The 24,476-nt window shown below is 26.2% G+C and overlaps 2 protein-coding genes across 2 annotated transcripts; both read left to right on the forward strand.

The window, feature by feature from the left end:
- The first annotated feature begins 2,912 nt into the window (after nt 1–2,912).
- LOC145828687 (lysosomal protective protein-like) lies at nt 2,913–9,749 on the forward strand. Its single transcript, XM_082936442.1, has 10 exons — nt 2,913–2,983; nt 3,275–3,383; nt 3,848–3,976; nt 4,653–4,814; nt 5,182–5,364; nt 6,762–6,893; nt 7,087–7,205; nt 7,625–7,694; nt 8,194–8,283; nt 9,543–9,749. The coding sequence occupies exons 1-10, from the start codon at nt 2,913–2,915 to the stop codon at nt 9,747–9,749; spliced, it is 1,272 nt and encodes a 423-aa protein (XP_082792568.1).
- A 1,203-nt stretch (nt 9,750–10,952) lies between these two features.
- Nucleotides 10,953–21,471, forward strand: LOC145829270 (heparanase-like). The gene is made up of 13 exons (XM_082937019.1): nt 10,953–11,139; nt 12,351–12,460; nt 12,954–13,072; nt 13,128–13,277; nt 16,245–16,415; nt 16,837–17,011; nt 17,176–17,223; nt 17,460–17,535; nt 17,948–18,075; nt 18,528–18,639; nt 19,281–19,414; nt 19,573–19,719; nt 21,261–21,471. Exons 1-13 carry the CDS (start codon nt 11,026–11,028, stop codon nt 21,424–21,426), a joined length of 1,650 nt encoding a protein of 549 aa, XP_082793145.1. The 5' UTR covers nt 10,953–11,025; the 3' UTR covers nt 21,427–21,471.
- Nucleotides 21,472–24,476: the final 3,005 nt, after the last annotated feature.

The following is a 24,476-nucleotide window of genomic DNA, read 5'->3' on the forward strand; positions in this document are numbered from 1 at the left end:
TTAAATCACTGCTTAACACGTCAAAATTTTTTTATAAACTTTTTTTTTGTTTCCTAAAATCAGTAATTTACATGTAGATAGAACTTCTATTCTAATATTTTATTAAAGCTTTATTTGACTACTTTCTCCTTACTCAATTTACTCTAGCAACTTTTGCTTTCTTCAAGCATGACGAGCTTATAGTACTTAAATTATGGCATCTCTGCTTCAGAGTATAAATAAACTAAAAATACTGAAAAGCCTTTACATTTTTAACAAATTTTAGTGATTGTGCTTTTTGTTTATTTTATTCTTTAATTTAATGATTAAAAAACTCATAAACATATTTGTAATTTTTCATGGTTTAGTTAATTACTTAATATTTGCATAGCTCGTAATAATTATAGATATCAATAACAACAACACTTATAGCTGCATAATATTATTGAGTTCGTTTTTATTATTGATAGATTACTGGTGATTACTGTTTTTACTAACTTGTTAAGTTGTTAAACATATTTTACGTATTTAGAATTAAAACATTTATAATAACTTTGTTAGAAATTATCAATAATAAAATACAAGCGGGTTAAGTACATGACTAAAATAACGAGTGTTGTATTTTAGCTACTTGTACAAGAAGTATTTGCTGTGTATAAGTTGTAAAAATTATGTATTATATTTGCCGGCCTGCTCAGACCCTAAAAATCCTCTTTGTTTTTAAAAGCTGGTCTGCTTAAATTGTTAAAAAGTTGCACGATCAATTTTAAAATTTTGTAGAAAATATTCACATAAAAACTTTTTGACAAGTTTTGTTTTAAAGTATTACATAGAACTAGATATAATCAAAGGTTACTTTAAACATAAACTACGTTAATGTCATAACACTTAACTGTTTATTGTGCTTCTAGTATTTTATAGATCTTATTATACTTTTTTATAAAAGCTCTTATGTTACAAAAGATTTTAAAATAATATTTTATCGTAAAAACTCGGCTACTTTCGTTACGCAATTAAAAGCCTCAATAAACAAAACCAATTTTATTTATGATTACAAACTCATTTATACTTTTTCGTCACAAAATAAATGTTGTGTGTTAATATTTTTGAAAATTAGGATTTCCTAGTAGCGAATAAGATCTCTTGTACGTTTATCAAAAAGAACAGCCAAAAGTAAACAGTGAAACGAAAAGAAATAAAACTAACACTTTAGAGTTGTATTGTCTTACATTCTTGATATTCTTTATTTCAAAAAAAGAAGAATATAATGTAGTTATAACGAAGTATATTTGAAACTACTAAACAAATCTTTACTAAAATAAATTATCCATTAGTACATAAACCCAGTCCTATTCTTTAACAAAAACTTATTAAATTATTTATAAAATGAATTTATTTATGGTAAAGAATTAAGAAAAGAACTAAACTTAAAGGCAGGCCTTGCTAATACAAACAATTATTTTACAGTTTAAATTAAAAGAAAATACTTACTTCTTATTATTAATACAAGTTTTTAAATTTTTAATTTTAATTTTTAAACTTATTTTAATTATATCCATTTAAACTAACAAAATTTTATAATAATTAGCGAACTACACCCATGGTATAGTAAACCTCATAAACATTGAGATATTCATTTTGGGGGATTTATAAAACCGTATTTAAACGGAAGACTGCAATACCTGTTTTTCTTAAGAAACATGGCTAGCACTAACAATTTTAAGGTCATGTCTGATTTTATGAAAAATTATAATAATGATTTTGGAATTGTAGAAAATTATAAAGGAGCTTGATAGTTTTTTTTTCCGAATATTTTTACTAAAATAATGTTTTTGTTGCTAACATTTCTTTATTCATTTATAAAGGTCAAATTTTCTTAACGGTTTACTTTTACAAAAGTTGCATAAATCAAGTAGGGAAAAGTTTAATTATTTATTTACTTAAACGCCATGTCAACTCTAAAACAAATAAACTTTAATCACACTAGTTGGTTAAATAAAAACATGTTTATAAAAATAAAGCAAACATTGAGCGCATTTATTTATTAATGTTTTATAACCAACTATCATAAGGTTTAAACTTTATTTCAACAATTTTTAGCTTAGAGTAGTGTTAGAAACTTTGCTTGGTAAAACATCTGTTTTCGAAAATAAGTTTGCATATATTTTTATAATTTAAAAAATACCAAACAGTCTATTTAGAAGTTCTAATGTAATAGTTGAGGTTGTCATTTTTTAATTGTAAAATTTTTTTCTAGCCAGAAGTTTATTGAGCTATACAAACTAATTTACGATATACGTGTTTGTATTATATTGTATTATAAAGTAATTAATATAAATCTGCTGTTTATGCCAAGTTTAGAAGTCTGAAGGTGTTGCCAATTCAAAAAGTTTTGTAATCTGTTATTCAGTTAACCCAAAGTACAACATTATTATTTTACTTTAATATAGTTAAAAAGTAAGTTATCTTAATGCTTTCGGAAATATTTCTTAAATTTTCCGTTGCATATACATTATATGAAACATTTTTTATTAGGAAAATATATATTTGAACACTTTTTTGATAGTTAAAACTTAACGTAGAAAGTTCTGTAGAAACCTATTGTTTTTAGAGTTTAGAAATTTTTGTTTTTAAATTTCAAAGAACATTTAACTTTATCAATTTTACAGCAAAAATTACAAAAAAATGGAACATATAATGACATTAATGCGAATTTTCAAAAACAAGACTGAGTTGTTTTATGAGTAAACTATTTTGCTTTTACCGAAAATATTTTGCAGGTATCTTTAAGCGTTGACATAATGAAAATGTTATATAGAAACTCACTTGCAACGCTACTTTTCTTTTTTCTTTTTGGTCTTTCACATAGTCTTAATTCAAAGCATCAGATCACCAGTTTACCAGGTTTATCAAATTTTCCAACAGAATACAATATGTATTCCGGTCACCTTGGTATCGGTAATTCTAGTTTATCTATCAGTGAAAATGGATCTTTATTTTACTGGTTACTTTATCTGTTTTGGAAGTTTTTAGTAAACATAACTGAAATTACGACTTTAAAAAATGTTTTGGTATACTATTTTCTAAGTTGAACCAATAAATAGAACCTAACAAAACTAGTTAAAAAACAAGTAAAAATAAAACATAATTCAAGTTAAAGTAAAAGGTAAAATTAGTCAAAAAAAAACCATGCTTATTTATAGAGTTTTTTTTTAATATCATTAGTATAACTTTTTGTTTTCAATTAAAATTGGTTGCCACAATTTTCAAACTTATCAATTGATATTTGTTGCAGGTTTGTAGAATGCACAGACAATTCGTCACAGAACCTAATAATTTGGTTCAATGGCGGACCGGGTTGTAGTTCTTTGTTTGGACTTGTTGAAGAGCACGGACCATTTCTCGTTAGACATAAGTTGTAAAACATTTTAAATGTTTATAAATGCATATATAGTAAAAATATAAAAACATTTTTATACTGACACTAAAAAATAAAATACATTGTCTAATTTTAAGTATATTGTAAACTTCAAAATGAATTTCATATAATTTTTTTTTTTTTAAATTGAATAAGTTTTTACTTACAACATTTTGTTACTACTCAAACTTTTTAAATATCAATAGTATTTGAAGCAGCTAGATATTTTCTAAATCCTTTGAATAGTTATGTAACTGTTAGTATTTTATTAGTTTATGGACAAAGTTTGTCATTAACAGTTGTTTAAACTTAATACAGCAATTATACCAAAAATTGCCAGGAAATACTAAAAAAACCTGAAATAAACTTTAAAACTATCTTAAAACAATATTCTTTGCCTTTCAACACATTTGGGTTTCTTCTATTACGGCTTGAACAAACCTGTTACAGTTAGATGAGAACCAAGTGCTTAACGAAAATCCCCACTCATGGAACAAGATCGGTCACGTGTTGTACCTGGAATCTCCCGGAGAAGTCGGATATTCGACATTCACCGGCGGTTATTGGTCAGACGACCAGGTATGAATTTTTAAATGCTCATGAATCTTAAACAACTTTATTTTTATGAAAACGATCATAAATAAATTTCAAAGTGTAATATGTTTAAAAAATAAGTAATAAATGAAAACTATTTTGATATTCAAAACTGAAATAAATGTTTATATTTTAAAAACAACGTTGTTGGAAATTAAATTCTATATATTACTTTGAATGCACTAAACTGCCAAACTTTTTCGGTAAACACCGACCCTAAAAATTGAATGTTGTTGTATCATTAAAACGTAACCAATGAGATATAAAACCTAGTTAATTAAACCAATGATTTTCAACTTACCATTTCTATGCGTCATCTAAAAACGGTTAAATGACAATTCAGTTTTGGACAATTCAAACTCCTAGAAAAATGTCTATAAGGCATAAATTCAAATAGTAATATACATGAAAAATAAATGAAAAACGTATGTAGGTTTAATTAATAGATATATGATAGTAAAATTACTCAGAAATTATTATATTTCAAAATTTGTTTTAGTTAATTAAGTGTTGGTGTAACAAAAAAAAAGTTTAAATAAGAAATTTTGAATTCAAAAGAATTGAGTGTATTAACTTTTATAATTATAAACAATTTTGCTGAAAATATCAAAAGAAAACTCTGTCGATATCAGTTTCACTTTTAAACCTAAAATTTTTAAAGAGTGCAAAAGAGAATCATCTTGCTATAGAAAAGTTTTTAAAGCTGTATCCGCGATTCAAGACATCAAATATCTTCATCACTGGAGAGAGTTATGCGGGTATTTACATTCCGACGCTCATGTCAAGACTTCAAAAAGAGTCTTCGGTTGCCCAAATGGTTAAGGTTATTAAGTGCTAGTAATGATAGTTTATAGGTTAACTTTTTTATTTAATGACTTTTATCGATATTAAGTAAACTTTAAAAAAACATTTTTTTACAAAACAAGTTTTGGTGGTAGTTGTTAATGTTTTAACTTAGTTCTAACAGTACCTACTGAAAACACTAAATATAAATTTACCATATAAACTTTTATCTTTTAGTTGTTTCAATTAAAACAGATTGTATTATAATTAATTATAAAATAAAATTCTATTAAAGTTTCTTTTTAAATTAACATTATCTAAAAACTGTTTCTTGCCTATAAAAAAGTTCACTACTGTAAAGAGTGTTTTAAAATCTCTTAGTTAACCGAGTAAACAAAAACTCTCAGGGCATAGCGTTGCACAACCCACTTTTATCCAAGCCGCTTTCATACAAGTTCGCATTCGATTATGCGTACTTCCACGGGCTGATCAACTACCCGGTTTGGAGGAACCTCACAGTGAATGAGTGCCACGACTACAATGAATTTTTTTACAACTTTAAAGAATGGGCGCTCAAATGTTCGAAGGATGTTAGTAGTTTTTAGTTTGTATTGTTTTAAGACACACAGTTTAGGTTTAAAATTTGGAAAATTGCTGAAAAAAAAAAGCGTTATACTACCGTGATAAGTCAGGTATAAAAATAGGAGGATGCCTATTAAAATAGTTCAACATTAAAAAAAAAAAGGAAAAGGATTGAAAAAATTGAACGAACATTATGTAAATAATTAATGTTATTAGTTTATATAGTTTATACTGGTGTTTCTCAAAGTTTTTACAATAACGCTATATTTTTTTGTTCGCAAAAAGTATTTCTATTTGGTGTAGTGTTTTAAGCATATAAACTTATGTAGATTTTCAATCTGTAATATTTATGTAAACAGACCTATTTATTAGCTTTTAGATTTTTCATATGAAATATTAAACCTAACTATATAACTTTTTTTACAATGAAAATGTGTTTAATAATCTTATGTAACTTAATTTTTACACTCGTTAACTTAAGACATATTTTCAAGCAGAAAAAAAATATTTACTAAAAAAGAAAACAGTTTTACTAATGATACTCTAATACCTTTTAAAAAATCGTAGGTTATTTTAAAGAAAAAACAAATTATACTGTTTAATGAGTTTGTAGTTTTAGCTTTCTCCTTAATGCTCAAACTTGTAAAAATAAGTACTTTCTAGCACTTTAAACATTGCATTTAGAGATAACTTTCGTCGTTTATTTAGATAAAAAATTATATAATCTTATTTATTGAGAACTATAAATAATATAATCAAAATCCTAACGTATAGTAAGACCTTTCCGTCATTAAGTTATAACTTTTGTACTTAAGCTATTTTGAGCTATATACAAAAATAAATAAAATATATGTTTCCAAAAAATGTAGGCTATCAAATTTTCACAATTGTAAAAATGTACCTGTACCATGTGTCGGCAGCATTTTATTAGTGACGGGGTAGTTTATATAAAAAAAACAGCTCGCGTGCCGCAGTGTATAGAAAAATTCTTCCAAGGGTGGCAGTTATTTAAAATAGTTGTAGTAATCAACTAAAAAGTACTATCTCAATACAGTATTGTGATAAAGCATGCAATAATAAAGTACTAATAATTTCTATTTATCAAAACTTTTTTTTAGTTGAGAAAAAAGTTTGTTTTTAGCTGAAATTTTGGATTTGCGGGCTGAATATGGCCGCAGTTTGCCGATCCCTTGCTATAGATTTGTTTCTAACACGATGAATCGTATGAACAGAAAAAAAAAATTAAAGCTGTAGTTAACTTATGGGCAATATTATTTTTTTATCAGTAGAATCTAAGAAATACTTATAAATACATTAAATAAGCGTTATACAACTTTAAAAAAAATGTATTAGTTATACAGCTTTAGAGTATACAACTTAAATCTACTTATAAAATTTTTTACAGGTAAATATCTATATTGATAAAGTATATCAGTCAGGAATAAATATGTACAACTATCTTGATAAGTGCACCGGAATAAGTCATGAATTTGATGCTAATTTTGATTATGGATCATTTCTTTTTGAATCAGTTTTAGTAAGTTTTTAAACACTCTACTTAGTTTAAAAGTTTTTTTTTTCATATTAGAAAAAATTATTCAGTTTTTTAAATATCTAGTACAAACTAAAAAAATCTCAAAGGCAAGCCTACTTTCATATTATTAAAAAAGCTTAGGAATCGTTTACAAACTATGTTAATAAAAATTAAAAAATAAAACAATACTTTTCAGAAATCAAGCGTTCCTTGCGTTGAACTGTTACATATGGAAGAATATTTTAACCGCTTGGATGTGCGAAGAGCACTTGGTGTAGAAGGATTGCCTAGCAACCACACTTGGGAGGGATGCAGGTTGAAAATTGTTTAAACTATTTGCGATTAAGTGAACAAACTGAAATGCTATTAAGTTATGAATTTTATAGGCATTGAAAAACCCTAAATAGTTGCCAAGAGTCAACTTTTTACTTTGTTTACTTTTTGTTCTACTTGTAAAATGGTCGGTAATGATAACTAGTTAGAAAAAAAGGTGTTATTGGTGTTGTTTAATAGTATACTTATACTTATCTGTTTATTAGTACAACTTGTAACATTTAGCTTTTATTTAATTACAATTTTTAACTATAATTAAAGTTTTCGAATAGAATTTAATCGAAAAAACTAAATTTTAAAACTTATTGAATCTCTTTAGTATGCTTATACTAATGTAAAGCTTTGGGAAAAGAAAAAAAACTGCACATCATCTAATACCTTTAAAAATTTCTTTTTAACAGTGATATTAATTATGAAAGAAACTATGATAGGGCTGTTACTAAAGAAGTTAAAGAAACTATTACTAATACGGTTAGTAAAAAACTATTTATTAGTATATAAAAACAGTCAATTGTTGAAATTGTAAATATATAGTTTTTATTTAAAATTTTGAGTAGTTTGTTACAGCTCAGAGCTCTTATAATTCATTGATTGTAACAAAAGCTCAACTTCAGTTGGATCGTAAACCTCAATAAAATGATAACTACAAATATCTTAGCTTTAGCTTTTTTTACAATATTGAATACATAATAGTTGTTTTTCTAAACTTTACATTTAACAATTAAAAACAAAGAATTCTGCTACATATAACTTTACTTCAGTTCTTTTCAAATAGTTTGAAAACTTTAAAGTTTGTTGTATTTTTTTACTAAGAAAAATATTAATAAGTCGTAAAACTTTTTAAATCTGGAAAGCATCTCTAAACTTTGTCTTATGCGCATATAACAAGTAAAATTTATACTAATAGCATTTACTGGTTATATAATATTACAATCGAAAAGTTTTCTTACAAAATTTCAATTTGATACAGGATACTAATGTTCTTTTACTATTCGGAGAGTTGGATTTAGTTTGCGATTTTCTTCACGGTGAAGGTTTCATAGAAGAACTAAATTTAAAGGTAAGTCTAGTAAGTTACACAAACTAACAGTGGATCCCGAACTGAATATAAAAAAGAACTTATTGTAAAAAAAATCTTTGAGAGCTTATGGCAAAAAAGCTAATATTTTAGCGCATTTAGATTTTCAGAACAAGTAAAAATTTCTACCTACAAAAAAATTTATCCTAGTTAGCGTAAGGCAGTTTAAAGGGTTTTTGCTTAGATCAAACTTCAGTATATTTAAAAATAAAAAGTCTCCATATACAAAAACTCGTTACACACAGTCAAAGAAAAAACTATTTAAAACCTTATTTCAAATAAAATTACTTTAGTTTTCTAACTTTGAAAAAAAATAATTAGAATTTTGTTATAAAAGTTTAATCAATAGTTTTAGCAAAATTTTTCCTTTTCAATTTGGAATAAAATGTATTTATTGTATGTTTGTTGTCTTAATTTAGTAAATTTTCAAAGGCTATGATATTTTTCGCATTCATAACAACATGTAATACACATCCTTTAAACCTAGGATTTAGTTTATTCCAATAAGTTTAAAAATTGTGCTGAAATATGCAGAAAATAAAAATTCTGTAAGTCTTGAGACAGTTTTAGGCGAAGTATCTTTATAAAACAACATTTACAACATAACTTTAAAAACATTAATTAATCAGTTTCAGTAAAATGGTTCTTTTTTAGTATCAAAACTTTATCTTTAACATTTACAACCTGCTACATCTGAAAAATTATTAAAATATGAGTTTAACTTGCCTCCTATTATATTTTAAAGTTTACCTGATTTTTTATAATAAAATATTAAAGTAAAATATAAATAAAAAGCTACTACTTTAACTTGATAGTTTTGTTTTAAAGAATTTTGTATTTTGTTTCAACAGTTCATTTGATATATTCTTAGGCAAAATTAATGTTTAAAATTAAAAAAAAATACAAACATAAATATTAAACTAAAGTGTTTTCTAACTCCAGTTTAACACAATTCGTGTCCGCTATGAAATTTTTGTTTATTGAACGAAAAAAAAGTGCTCAACTATTTGGTCCAAGGACCTGGTGTACGAAAAAACTTTTCGGTTATCGAGTCATACAGGATACAGTTTAAAGTCATGTCCAGGACAAAATTTATACATACTGTTGAAATAACCATTCAACAGTATGAAAAGTATAAACAAGTAACATTTTTTAATAATTTTCTGGAAAAAATGTTTTTCATGGTCTTTGATAATTGTAATTTACAACAATTTAAGTTTATTAAATTTTCTATGCTACAGATAACAACTAAAAGACATCCGTGGTATAGCAAACCCGATGAAAACAGAGACTTTCACCTCGGGGGATTTACAAAATCGTATTTAGACGGAAGACTGCAATACTTTTTATTCTTAGGGTCAGGTCACATGGTTAGCATTGACAAGCCGGCTGAAACTTTTAAGGTCATGTCTGACTTTATTGAGGAAACTAACAAAAAGAATTTATGAACCGTTTCAGTTACAGGAATATTTTGTTTACGTTCAAGAAGCTTAAGAGAAGAAACTTTCGTATACTTTGAACTAGAGCTTTTCATAAAATAAAAGTTTTATACTAAATTAATTTTCTACCCAATTTATCTCACTAAAGTAATTTTTGTTTACTTTTCTTTCCTTAAAAGTACTGTTTTATTTGACGTAAAATAAATAAAACATGTTAACTTCTTATCTTATAAGTAATTAACATTTGTATATAGTTTATTGAACGACGAAAAATACGCTCAAAATATTTGGTCTTAGGACCTGGTGCACAAAAAAACCTTTTGGTTATCGAGTCGCACACCACAGATACCTTTTAACATCTTGTCTAGAAAAGGTATAAAGGTTTTAAGCTGTAAAAAATTAAAAATTCCTTCTGTAGGTCTTTTGATATAAACATATATATGCTGTAGTTTAAATATTTAATAAGTTTTTCATTGATTTTAATTATTTAGAAATAAACTATCATTTTAGATATTGTCTAATAAACCAACTTTAAATGATAAATTTACTAGCTTAAAATTTTTGTTACGCGTTGTTTGTTATAAATTTTATTGTTATACTTTTGGCGAATATAATGTAAATCACTTAAGTATTAAATACAGTTTGTTATTGTTTAACTATCTATGAGTTCTTTTAAACAATGTTTTGTTTTGTATAAATTTGTATTACAATGCTCTATACTTAAAAGCAACATATATTTATGGTATAAACAAAACAACAGTTTACATATGTTTAGAACTTAAAACTTTATGCTTCAAATCTTCGTTAAAATAAGTTTATTAAAGCGTAAATTTATGCTTCAATTTGTACCATAACAGCATGAGTACATTCTTTTTTACTAATTCAAAAGTATGTTAGCTATAACTTAACTTTAGCTCGGTTTATTTTAATTTACAATTGATAGCTTTAACATAAAAGGTCGAAACAAAACAAAACTAAGAAAGAAACTAAGAAAGGTGAAATAGTGAATTTTAATTTGTTTGTTTTTAGGTAAAAAAAAACGGTTGTTTTCATTTTTGCATCATACAAACTAAAAATACCTACAAAATTTAAATAGTCAGCTTTATTGTGCTAAAACTTTGCACAAATGAAGCATAATGAGAGAAGGAAAAAATAAGTTTTAAAGAATTGTATGTTCACAGAAAACTACTTAGTCTTATGACTTATAATTTTTAAAATTTCTATCGACTATACTAGATAGTTTATAATTAAAAGAAAAAGTATTATATCAGCTTTTTTAAGAACTATGTACCAGCTTAAGGTTGCTTTAAAAGCAATACTTATTTTGTTTTTATTGTGTACAAAATGTAGTGCTAAAGATAATAGAGGAACAAGAAAAACAAAGAAAAGAGCATCTATTGTGAGTTTAAAATACATCGGTTTTTGATTATATAAAATTTAGTAGTTTAGTTTCCAACGTTATTAATATAATTAACAGTTTTGATTATTTGGAGCGTCTGTGTACTAAATAGAATAACCAAAAAATGAACTTAAGTATAACTAATACACTGTTTTTGCTGGTTTTTATCATTCTATATTGAGTTTAAGAAAATTAAACTTTAAGTTAAAAAAGTTTTTATTTAAGTTATAACCACTTTATTAAATACTTTTATTTATTAAAACGCATTTTTAAGTACTAGAGTAGAATCAGAATTGAAAAAATAATTTATTATGTTAATCTATAGCACACATTTAGATAAAAAATAGTCTTAAATAGAGAACTTTCGCGCAATATAACAAAAACTAAGGTTTTTCAGAAAGCATAGTTCATGAAAAGTAGTTGTATCTTTTACAAAACTGCTTTTTATTTTATTCTGTGTGTGGTAGACACTAGATAAAAAACTTATGTTATAAGCCTGAAATACTTGTCCAAAACTTTAAAGCTGTATATTTATTGCTTTCTTGCCTTCACACCGTTTTTAATCGTTTTATGACTCATTTACTTATTGCAACATTGTATCACATGATTATGTGCATTGCACCAAAACTAAGTACTAAATTTAGTGAAAAAAAACCTCACTAAACAGTCACAATTTGTCTTCACACTTTAACTGTTTCACGTGCTAATAAAGTTATAATTTTTGTAATTACTATTTTTTTGATTGTTTTTCGGAAACTAAGTTTTGTTTTTATAATTAACATGTCATCGTCATCCAAACTTCTAGCTTTAATACTACTTTGTCATGAATTATTTATGTTTATTAAATATTTTCAATTAAAGATGAAAATTTTATAAATATACTCTATTCATATAGAAACATTAATGTTTTAAAATCAGTGACAATGGAAAATTAAGCTAAGAAACTAAGCTATAAAAAATTAATATTAAATAAAAATATAGTTCAAAGTTTAAGAACGTTTATAAAAAGTATAAATAGCTACAAAACTAATCTTTAGAGTGTAAGTCTATAACAATGTGTTTTTTTTATGACTAAGAAATCAAAGACAGCTTAAATTACAACATTATTAACAAAAACGAAAAAAATGTGTGAAAACATATCATAATTAAAGTTTTTGTCTTTTATTTCACACGAAACAGCATACTAAAATTCCACAAAAACTTACAATCAGGTGCGTGTGTCGATCAGTACGAAAGAAATTCTCTTTCAAACAAACGAGCAGTCCCCCTCGGTTGCAATAGACTCATCAGTGTTCGATTACAACCTACTTCCTCTTTTTAAGTAATAATTTCCTTATCAATATTTTAATAACTTAATTTATTTGCATAAAAGCTTGATTATATTAAAAGAAACAGAAGTTTTTTGCCACCATCAAACAATTGTATAAAAATATATTACAATGCACAGCACTTGCTTTAAACATAAGTACTTTCCATCGACTCGTTTAACTTTATACAGAGCTATGGAAAAAACATACTTTTTTTTATATGTTTAGATAACATAAAGTGAAATTTTACTATATGTTTTTAGTAAAACAGAATAAAAAAAAAAGTACACATTTAAAATCATTACCTTCAAACAAAAAGTTTAACTTAAACTTAAAAATGATATTTATTTATTTGTTTTCAGTATTTAGTTATTGTGCACTAAGTAATCAAAGAGTTAAATAAATTTTCATGATCTTAAGTATACACTTTTTTCAAAAAGCTAATATCAGTAGACAAAAAATTCAACGAATGTTGAAAAATATTAAAATTATGAATACCAAATGCAGTGATTCCCGCCTCATCAAACTAGCCAATGAGCTCGGAAGCACAACTCTCAGAATCGGTGGAACGAAACAGGATATTACCACTTTCGATTTAAACGGAGCTTTCGAAAAACCTGCGGAAGGTATTTTTAAGTCAATGTAAAAGTCTGAAAAATACTTAAAAGTAATCAAAAACAGAGTTTAGCGAGCAAGAGCTGAATAGTGAGTGGGAGCAAGTGAAAAACTTAACGGTTGAAAAAGCGTTGGCTGAAGCGGAAAACTTCACAAACAATCTTCAGTTGGCAAACATTGGTTGGGAGAACGCTGCAGATCCTATTGTTTTAACCAGTTAGAAATATTTTTCTACAGAAATTTGTGTTTTGAACTTAATATTCGGTGGTAGTTATATTAAAATACTCAACTTAACAACTAAAATTTTTTTATACTATATATAGATAATCTTTAGTATTTAATAAACCCATTAGTACTCTATATTTTTAGTTTTGTCTTAAGGCTAGAGCGGAGTTCTTTTTAGCATTGAAAATTAACTATTACTTAGTGAAAAAGTAAATTTTTTTTGAATAAACAATAGCTTCAGATTCTGTCCAGTATTTCCTAGTTGTCGTATTTAAGTTGATACATATTTTACTGACAAGTTAAATTTTTTGAAAATAGCCTTCAAAAATGCAAACTAGGGTTGGATCTATTTATACTTCTTTCCACCTTAATTTTTTACTTTTAATTAAAAATAATACAGCAATACTTTATAAATTGTTTATTTTATACAAGAAACAAAAGAGCGGCGAAACAAAAACATCCAAAAATTTTTACACAAGAAACGAAAAACTTCACATTAAAACACAAGAGATGAAATTCACGAATGACACGAACGATCATTAGCGAGCGTTTACTTCTAACATTTACTTCTCTGGTTTGACATTTCCTCCTTCAACATTTCCTCCGACGCAGGCTCCCTGGTAAAGAACGCGCTGAGGCTGCGGAGGAGCAACAGAGCAATCAACAGTCATCTTGTGCGTCTCTTGAGGAGGACAGCGAGCCGCGGAATCATCAGCTGCCGGAGTCATCTTGTGGGTCTCGTCGGCAGCAAACTTGGACTCGCGAGTGTGGCCGGCGGAGCAGGTCGACGACACGGATCCTCTGTTCGCCGGGATGGGGGCGCACGGGGTGCAGGGTGAGAAGCACGGGGGCGGGTTGCACGGAGGGGTCATCACGGAGCAGTTGTCGAAATTGAAGTGGCCGTTGCTTGGAAACGACGGGGTGGGAAACTGGGTGCACTTGTGGTTCGAGCATGGGGGAGTCATGGTGACGCCGCTAGGGTGCGCCATGCTCTTGCTGATGCAGTCTCTCGCCGCCTGGTTTATGACGTTTCCGTTCACCCGCATATCTCTAGCCTGTTGATAAAAAATTTAAATTGTTATTCTAGTGGTTTCTAACAGTTCAGATTAATTATTAAACCGGTGGTTTTGTAGTTAGAAGTAAAACACACAACATTTTGTAAAACAACTTTTTATTACCTTCAGACTGTAGTTTGCGCTATCAGACTGTTCCGCTGTTCTCTTTTCGTATTTAGGTGCAAATGAAGCGTAGTTGATGTACAACGGAAGTCCATGAATAAAAATTGCTGCTATATGATCCTGAAATTAGGATTTTATATAACTCAATCAGGAATTAAATAAAACTTAAATATCACAAAAAATTCTAACTTTGCCAATAATATAATTAATAAACTTTTACCAACATGAAAAAAACGGGCCTGCATACAACTGGACGGATTTTCAAACGTGATGAAAGCATAAGGTGGTCTGAAAAGATAAATTTTTGGTAATTAAAAATATGAAAAATTTGCTAATTTAAAAAAACATACTTCTTTGGATCTTTTCTAACTTTGACGTACAAAACTTTTCCAAACTGTTCAAACGCTTCTTTTAACTCATACCACATTGTCTGTTGAAATTTAACATTTTTTATTCTCATATCCACTGCACTTAAACAGCATGTCAAATTATGTATTAACGTCTATACATATATAAGTTCAAAAAAATTATAAGAATACCAACCTTATCGTCGAAGTTAGTAACAAAGAGCCTATTCAACACGAAGTTTCTCTTCCCCGGCAAGGCATCCATTGAGAAATTTTTAGAAATGGAAAAACTGAACTGTTCGTATGACGGCTCGTGACAATACCAAGGCATTCTGAAGTACGACATCTTTGCAGGAAAAATTTAGTATAAACTGAACAAATGAAATAAGCTGGGATTTATTTTAATTTATGTTAGTCGAAATAAGGTTTACCCGTTTGTTTTGACAGTTTAATCAATATTTTTACATAAAGTTTAAAGTTTCATGCTTAATGTATTAAACTATATATTAATTAAAATTAAATATTTAAAAAATAAAAATTACTGCAATATAAGATTACTATACTTTGTTTGCTTTATTAAACAACCCTGAAATTGAGTATCAGACTAAGTAAATTTCTAAATTAACATATTAACTTATTAGTTAGTTAAAAAATATTTCTTAAGTTAGAACGATAAAACTAGGTGACTACATAAAAGTTTTACAGATAAAAAACAACAATTGAAAGTAAATTTTAAATTATTCAATAGTTGCACCTGCAATATTTATTTCGTACTGATAAATATTATACTTAAACAGTTTAATATATGGTACAAATAGTTTCATTATGTAAAAAAAACTTGATTAGCAAATGCAATGTGAAATAAATCTATAAACTACTCAATCATATAAGTGGCTTATTAATTAAACTAAATTTTGAGTATTTAATACTTAGTTTTACAAATGAAAGTTTTAACAATATAAGTCTTTTATACTTATTTTTAATATATATTACTTTAACTTTTGCTTTTAATTATACTTCAAGGCAGACAAAAGCAATATTTAAAATTAAAAATATTGTTATTGGAAGCAACACCTAAAAACAGCACAAATGACAGTGTCCTTTAAATATTGTTAACGTCAAAACAAAACATTAAAGTTCTGTACAGTTTCTAATATTTTTTAATAATAAAGAATGTTTAAACAATTTTGCGTTGAATTTTTTTTTGGCTGTAAAAAATGTTGTCTTTATACATATACTTATGTAAAACATTTGCTCTCTTCATTTGAATACTAAGTAAACCTAACGCTTGCCAAAAAATCAAACAATTTAAAATGCTAAACTCGAGTTTGGTCAGAATAATGAATTGATTTAACTTACTAAAAACTTACTTTAAGTTTGTTTTAATTTTGAGCAAAAACATAGTTCAACCAACTTCTAAAACTCGAACTTAGGCGCGGACTGGGACAGACTCAATTCATTTTGCAAGGCAGCGGGATGGCGGCTGCTGTTTGGATTGAACTTGCTTCTCAGGAATGGCAGCGACTGGGACTCGTCGAACGCCGAGCAAGTTATTAAGTTTTCAGAACACAGAAAGTACAGTCTCGACTGGCAGCTTGGTAATGGTAGGATATAGTAATTTTTATTCTTAAAATTTTCGATAAGTTATGTTGTAAGTCAAATAAAATAGCATAAAAAAATTTAATAATTTAAGCATTTTAAGGTTTTTAAACATTATCAAGTAAACAAACAACTTTATAAGTTTTAAAACAATAAATAAAAGTTAATTATAGGGTACAATTTATATTTTTATTGAATAGTTTTTCTTGTAACTAACCTTAGATACATTTAAACTTTATTTTTTATAAATTCTCAAGGTTTAGAAAGCATATCGTTAAAAAAAATATTATAAAAAAGTTGCTTCATTTCCAAAAGTAATTTTTAACTCATAGTATATAAACAAACCGTCATTAAAAAATTACAACAAACAGCTGCGCTTTATTAAAACAACAACAGGCGTCTAATTAATTTTATTTTTTTTTTTAGAGCCAAACTCGTTTAACCACAAATTCGGAGTGAAATTGTTGCCGGAGCAAATCGGAAAAGATTTCAAGCAGCTGTCCTCGATTTTAAGCCAGTCTAATTATTGGGACAACTCGATAATTGTCGGCCCCGATTCAAACAGAATGTACAAGAAGGGAGCGAGAAAATTCTTAAAAGAGTTTGTTTAAAATATTTTGTATGTTTTAAACTAAACATATTTTATCTGGTTTTAAATTTTTACATAACCTTCAATGGGTGAAATGATAGCTAAATGTTTAATAAACGATATGTTTGAAAACAACCTTGCTTGAAAGCATTGCTTAAAGTTTGTTAAAATTTCAGGTTTATAAACACAGCAGACGATTCAATTCAAGTAGCAAGCTTTCATCAGTGAGTTAAAAATAATTTACAAGTTCGATTAAAACTTATAAAAACCGTTTAAAATTAAGTTGACATCTGGTTAACGACTGCAATATAAAAATTTTGCAATGTTAATTACAAATTTATAATTATAATTAAGGTTGTAGCATTAATAATTTAAACAAAATTTAGTTTAAAACACAAATTTGTATATAGATTAAAAAACGAGTTTGAATAAACTTATTTTTATAAACTCATATTTACAGATATTTTTTAAACGGAAGAATAGCAACCGTTAACGACTTTCTTAACACTACTGTTATGGACACATTAAAAAAATTGGTAAGAAAAAATATCAATTAGTTTTGACGAAAACATTAGTGAGATAAACAAATTCAAGCTTTTATAAGCATTTTTTTAGTTTTGCATCGTGATTAAATAACTTAATTTTCCAAACATATTTTTACAATACTTAAAAAAATTATACAGATAAATATTTTGATACTTTGAAAGTAAAAATTTGATATTGTTAAGAAACTATTTAGTTTTTAATTACTTAATCTCCTGTTAAATCTCCCATCAAAACTTTATACGTATAAGTTGTCTACAATTTCAAATGTGGTACATACATTTTATTTATATTATTAAATGTTATTCCGTTTTAATTAACTTGAACTTTTGTTATATTCAAAAAAAAAAAAAAAAAACAAATTTTATAAATGAAGTTAGTTTAAGTGTTGAAAATGCGAAACAGCTACGAAACGTTAAACAAGCTCGAAGAAAGTCTGATCAGAAAAACATTCCCTTATGGCTGAGTGAAACTTCATCAGCTTACGGGGGTGGATCGCAAAATTTGACTGACACATTTGCTAATGGATTTTTGTTAGTTTGTTGAATTTTAATTGCTAATGTTTTTATAAATGGTATTTGTTAAAGAATTATTTTTTATGAGCAGTTCATAAACTTAACTAAGTACAATGACAAAGATTTTTTATTTAAAAACAGTTAAATTGCTTTTTTAAACTCATATTTAATTTTTTTTAAATATTTATACGCTATTTAGATTTTCATGATAGAATAAAACTTCATCATTTTCATTATATTTACTTTTTATTTAAATTACTTGGTTAGTATAAACCATGATGTGGTATTGTTGTTTAAAAAAACATTAATGTTTTCGTAAAACATAGAAAACAAAATCGTTAAAAATTTGAATAAATCATTAAAATTCACAATCAAACCAATATATTTCACTGTACTAGCTTTAAATAGATAAAACTTAGTACACATTGTTTAACATCGTATTCCTATACCTACTGAAACAAACAATTTAGATGGTTGGACAAGCTGGGAACTTCAGCTCGGCTAGGAATAGATCTTGTCGTGAGACAAACTTTCTATTGGGGTCATTATGCGTTGCTTGATACTGACTTCACTCCAAGACCTGTAAGTGTGTCTGTAATGTTATTAGAATCAAATAAAGACGTGTCGATATGCTATGATTAAAAAAACTTAAGTCCAACTGTTTTATAAACCTGCAATGTAGTTAAGTATAGAAGTTTTTTATAAGTTTTTATCATGCGTTGAAAATAATATTTGGTTGTTTTACAATAACTTTATGAATTTAAAATTAATGTTTTATAAAACTTAGATTATAAAAAAGCTACAAGCTTTATGTTGCTTTGTTGAAAAGAAGGTTTGATTCAGTTAAAAGTATAACTGTTGTATGATGTACAGTTTTATCTAAAGCTTGCATTTAAAAAAAAACAGCATTTAAAAATATCTATATTTATTCACAAAGTTAAAAAATATGTATAATTTATTTTTAATAAAGATTAACACTTTGACATTTAAGGTGTAAACGTTTAAAAAGTAACCAAAAAAAAAAGCTACAACTATTATTAGAAGTTTAATGATATCAGCTGAATTATTTTTATCTTTAAAATTAGTCAATTAACTTGAGTTTAACAAGTTAAAGTCAATAAATAGAGCTATATAACAAAAAACACTCCTTAACTTATATATTGCCTTATCTAGTGGTAAGATAAAACTTATACATGAACTAACTTATGTAATACAAATAACAGGACTATTGGCTCACTTTGCTTTATAAACGATTGGTTGGAAGAAAAGTTCTGAAAACCAAATTTTTAAAGTCAAAACGAAGTAAAAGTTCTAACTCAAATGTTCGTATCTATGCGCACTGTGCAAAAATACAAAGGTAAGTACTTAATAGCAAAATAAATTTCTTAAAAAAAATGATTTTAAGTTTACAAAAAAAAAGCGTATTATAATGTATCCTTTAAAACTTTTTGTAAGAGTTTCAGTTTTGTTAATTTATAGCATACACTTTTTTCTTAAAATTTTGTCAATTTTAAGAAAACAGAACGGCAAAGGAAAAGTAGCAGTTTATTTCATTAATCCAGACGAAACCAGTCAAAAACTAAAGTTTTCTCGTAAAGAATTTGACGTATCTGCAAATTTGTATCTTCTACAGAGTGGATCTAATGAGACTTTGTTAAGCAAGTAAGTTGATTGTATAAGTTTCACAATAAAATCGTTTGTTTGTTTACTAAAGATAAAACCGAAGTACGACTACCGTATTTAATTATTGCAGAGACTTGAAGTTAAAGTACCATACTATTTTAAACTTAATTAAGCTTTATTATGCATTTTGTAGTAGGAGAGCCTATGGCTCATTAAGCAAAAATATGTTTTGCCATCGACGTTTTATTTAGGTTGATAAGAATTTCAAAAAAAAAAAAAATATTTTTTTATAAACAAGTATTTTAAATTTGTTACTAGTTTGATGTTTTTACACATTAACGCTTCTAAGTTATCCTTTAATTAGATTTCGCCGTTAAAGAATTCCTTAGCAACTTTTTCATTAAAATTTTTAAAATTACAAACCACGTGGTTTTAGCTTTTAACTAATAAATTGTAAAAGTTGCTGACCTTTAATTAAGGTAATAAAAGTTATGGAATCAAAGTAAAAAAAAAAGAATTTGATGCAAATTATGATTTTACTATGTGCTTTTCAAATTTATAAAGAGAGCAAACTAATTAAAAACTGATAAGAATACTCTTTATTTATTATTTATTATAATTTATAATTACCTTTCAGTTTATTGAATTATATCAACTTTTTAGAAAAAGATTTAAAAAACTTTAAAATTGTTAACTAAGTTCAGTCTGCCATGAGCTTTAATATTTTACGCTTAGAAGATGTAATAAGTTGTTCAATAACGTTTATTTTTATAGCAGATAATTATGTTATTTAAATCAGGGTTTCCCTAACTCACCCACCAAAACGCTTACGCTTAAAAAGAAATAAAATTGCTTCCGTGATCGTGTAGATTTTTTATGAAAATTTCAAACCTAAAAATATCTTATCCAGTTATATTATAATTATCAATATAATTAAATACATCAATTTATTACATAGAGCAATGTAAACCGTTTTAAGTAATTAAAATGATTTACAAAGCTACTATAAAATACTCAGATTTTTTTTCTACAAAGAAAATAGTTTTCATACAAGTTTTATTATTAGAAACTAATATTTATGTTAATTGGATAAATTTTCGTTATAAAAGCATTGAAAAGTTCAACTACTAAGGACTTGTTTAAACAAAAACCAAAAAAAATCAAAGCTTCAAGTTTAAATTATCTGAATGAAATTACTATGATTAAAAACTTTCTTAAAGTAGTTTAGTTTGTTTTATAAAAGAAAACCCGTACTTAAGTATTAAAAAAAAAATTTGTTTTAAACTTTTATATAATATTATGTTTAAAAACAATATTTATTTGAATTATGTGTCTTTACCTTTTTTACTTCAAAGAAATTTACTTTTTCCTCATGAATTAAAATTGATTGTTAAAATTAAAGTTTTATAATTCTGTGCAAAAAAAGTCCTAGTCACTTAAAATTGCACTCTGATCTATGCCAATATAAAATTTACTGAGCTTTAAAAATTCCTTAATTAGGGAAACTCTGTTCTTGATTAAAAAATATCAGTTTCCGCCTTTTTGAATCTTTCAAATTAATATTTTTTTGAATTATTCAGAATAGTTAAGCTAAACGGAATGGAAGTAAAAATGAAAGATTACACAACATTGCCGGAGTTGAATCCAGTCAATGTTAAGGCTGATGAGATAAAAAAAGGACTCAAAGTTCCCGGCCATTCTATGGGGTTTATTGTACTTAACACTAACTTTGATGTTTGTAAATAAAGTTGATAGGTGTGATTTTTGTTGCAGTGAAAGTTTCTTACTTCGTATTTAAATAAAGTTTGAAATAAATGGTGTTTAAAAAAAGTACTTAAACAACTATGATGTTTTAAATAAGTTTGTACAGTTGTTGTTATTCATGTACATTAAAACATATTTAACGACATCTTAGTATTTTTTCAACTAATAGATGTATAAATTATTTATATAAAAAACTCGCTGCGAAATTGAAAAAACCTTCAAAAATCACCATGTTTTGTATAAATCATTTGACACAAATTATTCTTTGCTTAGAGTTAGGGTCAAGTAAAGGTTAAAGTTTAAAAAATATAAAGAACATTAATATATATTTGATAATAGTACAGTCACCTGCCGGCTGAGTTCGCAACTTGTTGAAAAACTTTTTGTTCATGATAAAGTACTTTTTAATATCAACATTTAGCAACATTTTACCTGTAAACTGGTTATAAAAGTATCATGATAAGTTAATGCTGATGTTACAAACTATATACACCAAAATAATAATTACAAACAAAAAATATATAAAATGAGACGAAGGATAGTAAAAAAACTAATAAACTTTTTAACGTTAAGTACAATACGGTTCAATATTATATATCCGAATGATTACGTCCACACAAAGTACCGGAGAAAAAAAAAAACAAAATCATGTGAATAATGGCTATATTTTAATTATTTAACGAACATGAAAATCGATAAAACTTACTTTTAGTTAATCGCGCATTGAAAACGTATTTGACTGCATAGATTCTAGTTTAATGTGTCAACAGTTTAAATCATGACAAGTACGTACATACCTGCTAGTTGAGTTCTGTATTGAAATGTCGATTTAAAAAGGCAACTCAAAGCAATTAAGTATTTTAATTTTTCTAAGTTTTCTTTATACAGCAGTTGTAATCTTAAAAAAAAACAAGCTGTTCAATAATCAATAAAAAGTGTTGACTAAAACAAGTAATCTCAAGTTTGATACATGTTTATATATACATATTTATTTTTAATAGTTTTACCATTCTTTTTCATAATATGATTTTACATTACTCTACCATGCTCGAACTTCTCAACTGTAAAAGAAAACGATTGTTTTTTGCTAAAATGTTTGAAATTTTCTGTTAAGATTATGTATAAAAACCAGCTTTCTTTAAACAGATAAATTAGTTAAAATATTTTTAACTAAGATCAATGAGCTTTAAAGCTTTATATAAGTTTAATAACAGTAAAAAGGTATATACACTTTTTTGAACACAATAAAGTTTTTAATTTGGTAAAAGTATCTATTTTTAAAGTGTAGTACTATTTTTTGAATGTTAGTGAAATAGTTGAAATGAAGCTGCTACTAAAGTCAAAGTATTAATTTTTTATGTTTTGTCTCAGTTTTATCTACTAAAAGTTATATAATTTAAAACTATGAAGCTTAGTTAGAAAAAACATTTTAAAGTACTAAAACAGGTTTTAAATTAATTTTATTATAACTAGTTACATTTGCGGTTATATTTGAGAAATAAATATTTCTAAATTAAGCAAACGATACTAATTTGCAACAAATATTTTGATAAAAAAACTTTATGAAAAGTCTTTGTACAATTCTTTATCGACTAAAACAACTATAATATTTTCCAATTATTCTTGCTTTTAATTCTATTTGCATTAGCAAATTTCTAAAAATATTAGTTTCTACATTGCTACTACAGCCTGTATTGAAGGTAGTTTTAGAACTTTAGGTAAATGTTATCGCTATATAGTAAAAGTTGTTAGCATTTGTATAAAACTTCTGTAGTGTGTTTTTAGTAGCAACTCTTACACAAAAGTAACTAACTTGTATGAGTTATATACAGTAAGCTGCTTCTTGAGTTCCTGTTTGGAGTTAAAACAAAATAAAAAAGTTTGATATAGGTAATATAAAACTATTAAAAGTACAAAAAAAAGAGCACAAAAACTATTGATGACACAAACTCAGACTTCAGTATCATTTTTCTATGGTTTAGCTTTTTTTCTGGAAAACATGGTTTCAATTTATTAACATACTAATGTGAGTGTTTACAATATAAAGAAATATTATACAGACAAACATGTTAGTTTTAATTAATTTTTAATAAGAACTGACTCACACTAAAATAACAAAAATCCGCAGAGAATTTCACTGATTATATAGTATATACACATATGAAAGCTTATAGCTTTGATACGCATTCGGTTTAATGAACAATTTTTATCATAACAAATAATTCTTCAATTTTCTGCACATAACAGTGTCAAAATATTAAACTTTTTTTTTGTGATTTTCAACAAATTTAAAGCTATAAGTAAAACTTAAACGATTGGTCATAAGTATAATGAAGCTCACTGAATTAATAAAGTTATAAAAGTTTGTTAGTAAACTAATTACAAACATATTTGACAAAAGGAGAGTGTAAAACCAAACTCTTATTTAGTTTGCTAGCATATAAATTCAGTGAAAAATTTTAAACAGATTATCAAGCAGCTTTTGAAAATATTTCATGACTATACTAATATACCTACATAAAACAGATGCAGTAAGCTGTCGAATTGTATATAAGCCTAATGCATTCTTGTCAAACAAATACAGTACAAACATAACAGACTATGAAAAACTATATTTTGTAAAAATAACAAAGCTCTATTATTTTGAGCAAAACAAGACCGTTTAATAATTAGTAAGTAAAACTGCACTAAGAGGATAATGAATAAATTTATAAAAAATAACTTTTGCCTTAAATCAAGAAAACTACATTTTGACGATAAAAAATTTCCAAAAAAAAATAAAACTTTCTGACTTTTTCATAAAACTATGTGGTTATCATATTTTCAGGAATTGAAAATATTATAATTAAAAAAAAAATGATTACAGAAGAGTTCAAAAACAAAAAAAAAAAGAGTCGAGTAATAAGTTCTTAGAGTTCTGAAATTTTGAGTGGTTTTAAATTATCTCTTTCAAATTAATTTTTATCATTATAAATGATTACCAAGTGCAGCTTCTAATGAAGTTTTATTCTTCATCTATATACTACTTTTAA

The sequence above is a fragment of the Thalia democratica genome, chromosome 2 (genome assembly GCF_965202585.1).
Source record: "Thalia democratica chromosome 2, ktThaDemo2.hap1.1, whole genome shotgun sequence".
In the NCBI taxonomy this organism is placed as follows: domain Eukaryota; kingdom Metazoa; phylum Chordata; class Thaliacea; order Salpida; family Salpidae; genus Thalia; species Thalia democratica.

What these genes read in the sequence shown, in the direction of transcription:
- LOC145829270 (XM_082937019.1), top strand. Translation starts at nt 11,026, where the DNA reads ATGTACCAGCTTAAGGTTGCTTTAAAAGCAATACTTATTTTGTTTTTA. An exon ending in TTTCGAAAAACCTGCGGAAG is followed by an intron (nt 13,073 to 13,127) that starts GTATTTTTAAGT and finishes AATCAAAAACAG; the next exon opens with AGTTTAGCGAGCAAGAGCTG. An exon ending in ACATTTGCTAATGGATTTTT is followed by an intron (nt 18,076 to 18,527) that starts GTTAGTTTGTTG and finishes CAAACAATTTAG; the next exon opens with ATGGTTGGACAAGCTGGGAA.
- LOC145828687 (XM_082936442.1), top strand. Translation starts at nt 2,913, where the DNA reads ATGTATTCCGGTCACCTTGGTATCGGTAATTCTAGTTTATCTATCAGT. An exon ending in AATGGATCTTTATTTTACTG is followed by an intron (nt 2,984 to 3,274) that starts GTTACTTTATCT and finishes TATTTGTTGCAG; the next exon opens with GTTTGTAGAATGCACAGACA. An exon ending in TAGAAGAACTAAATTTAAAG is followed by an intron (nt 8,284 to 9,542) that starts GTAAGTCTAGTA and finishes TCTATGCTACAG; the next exon opens with ATAACAACTAAAAGACATCC.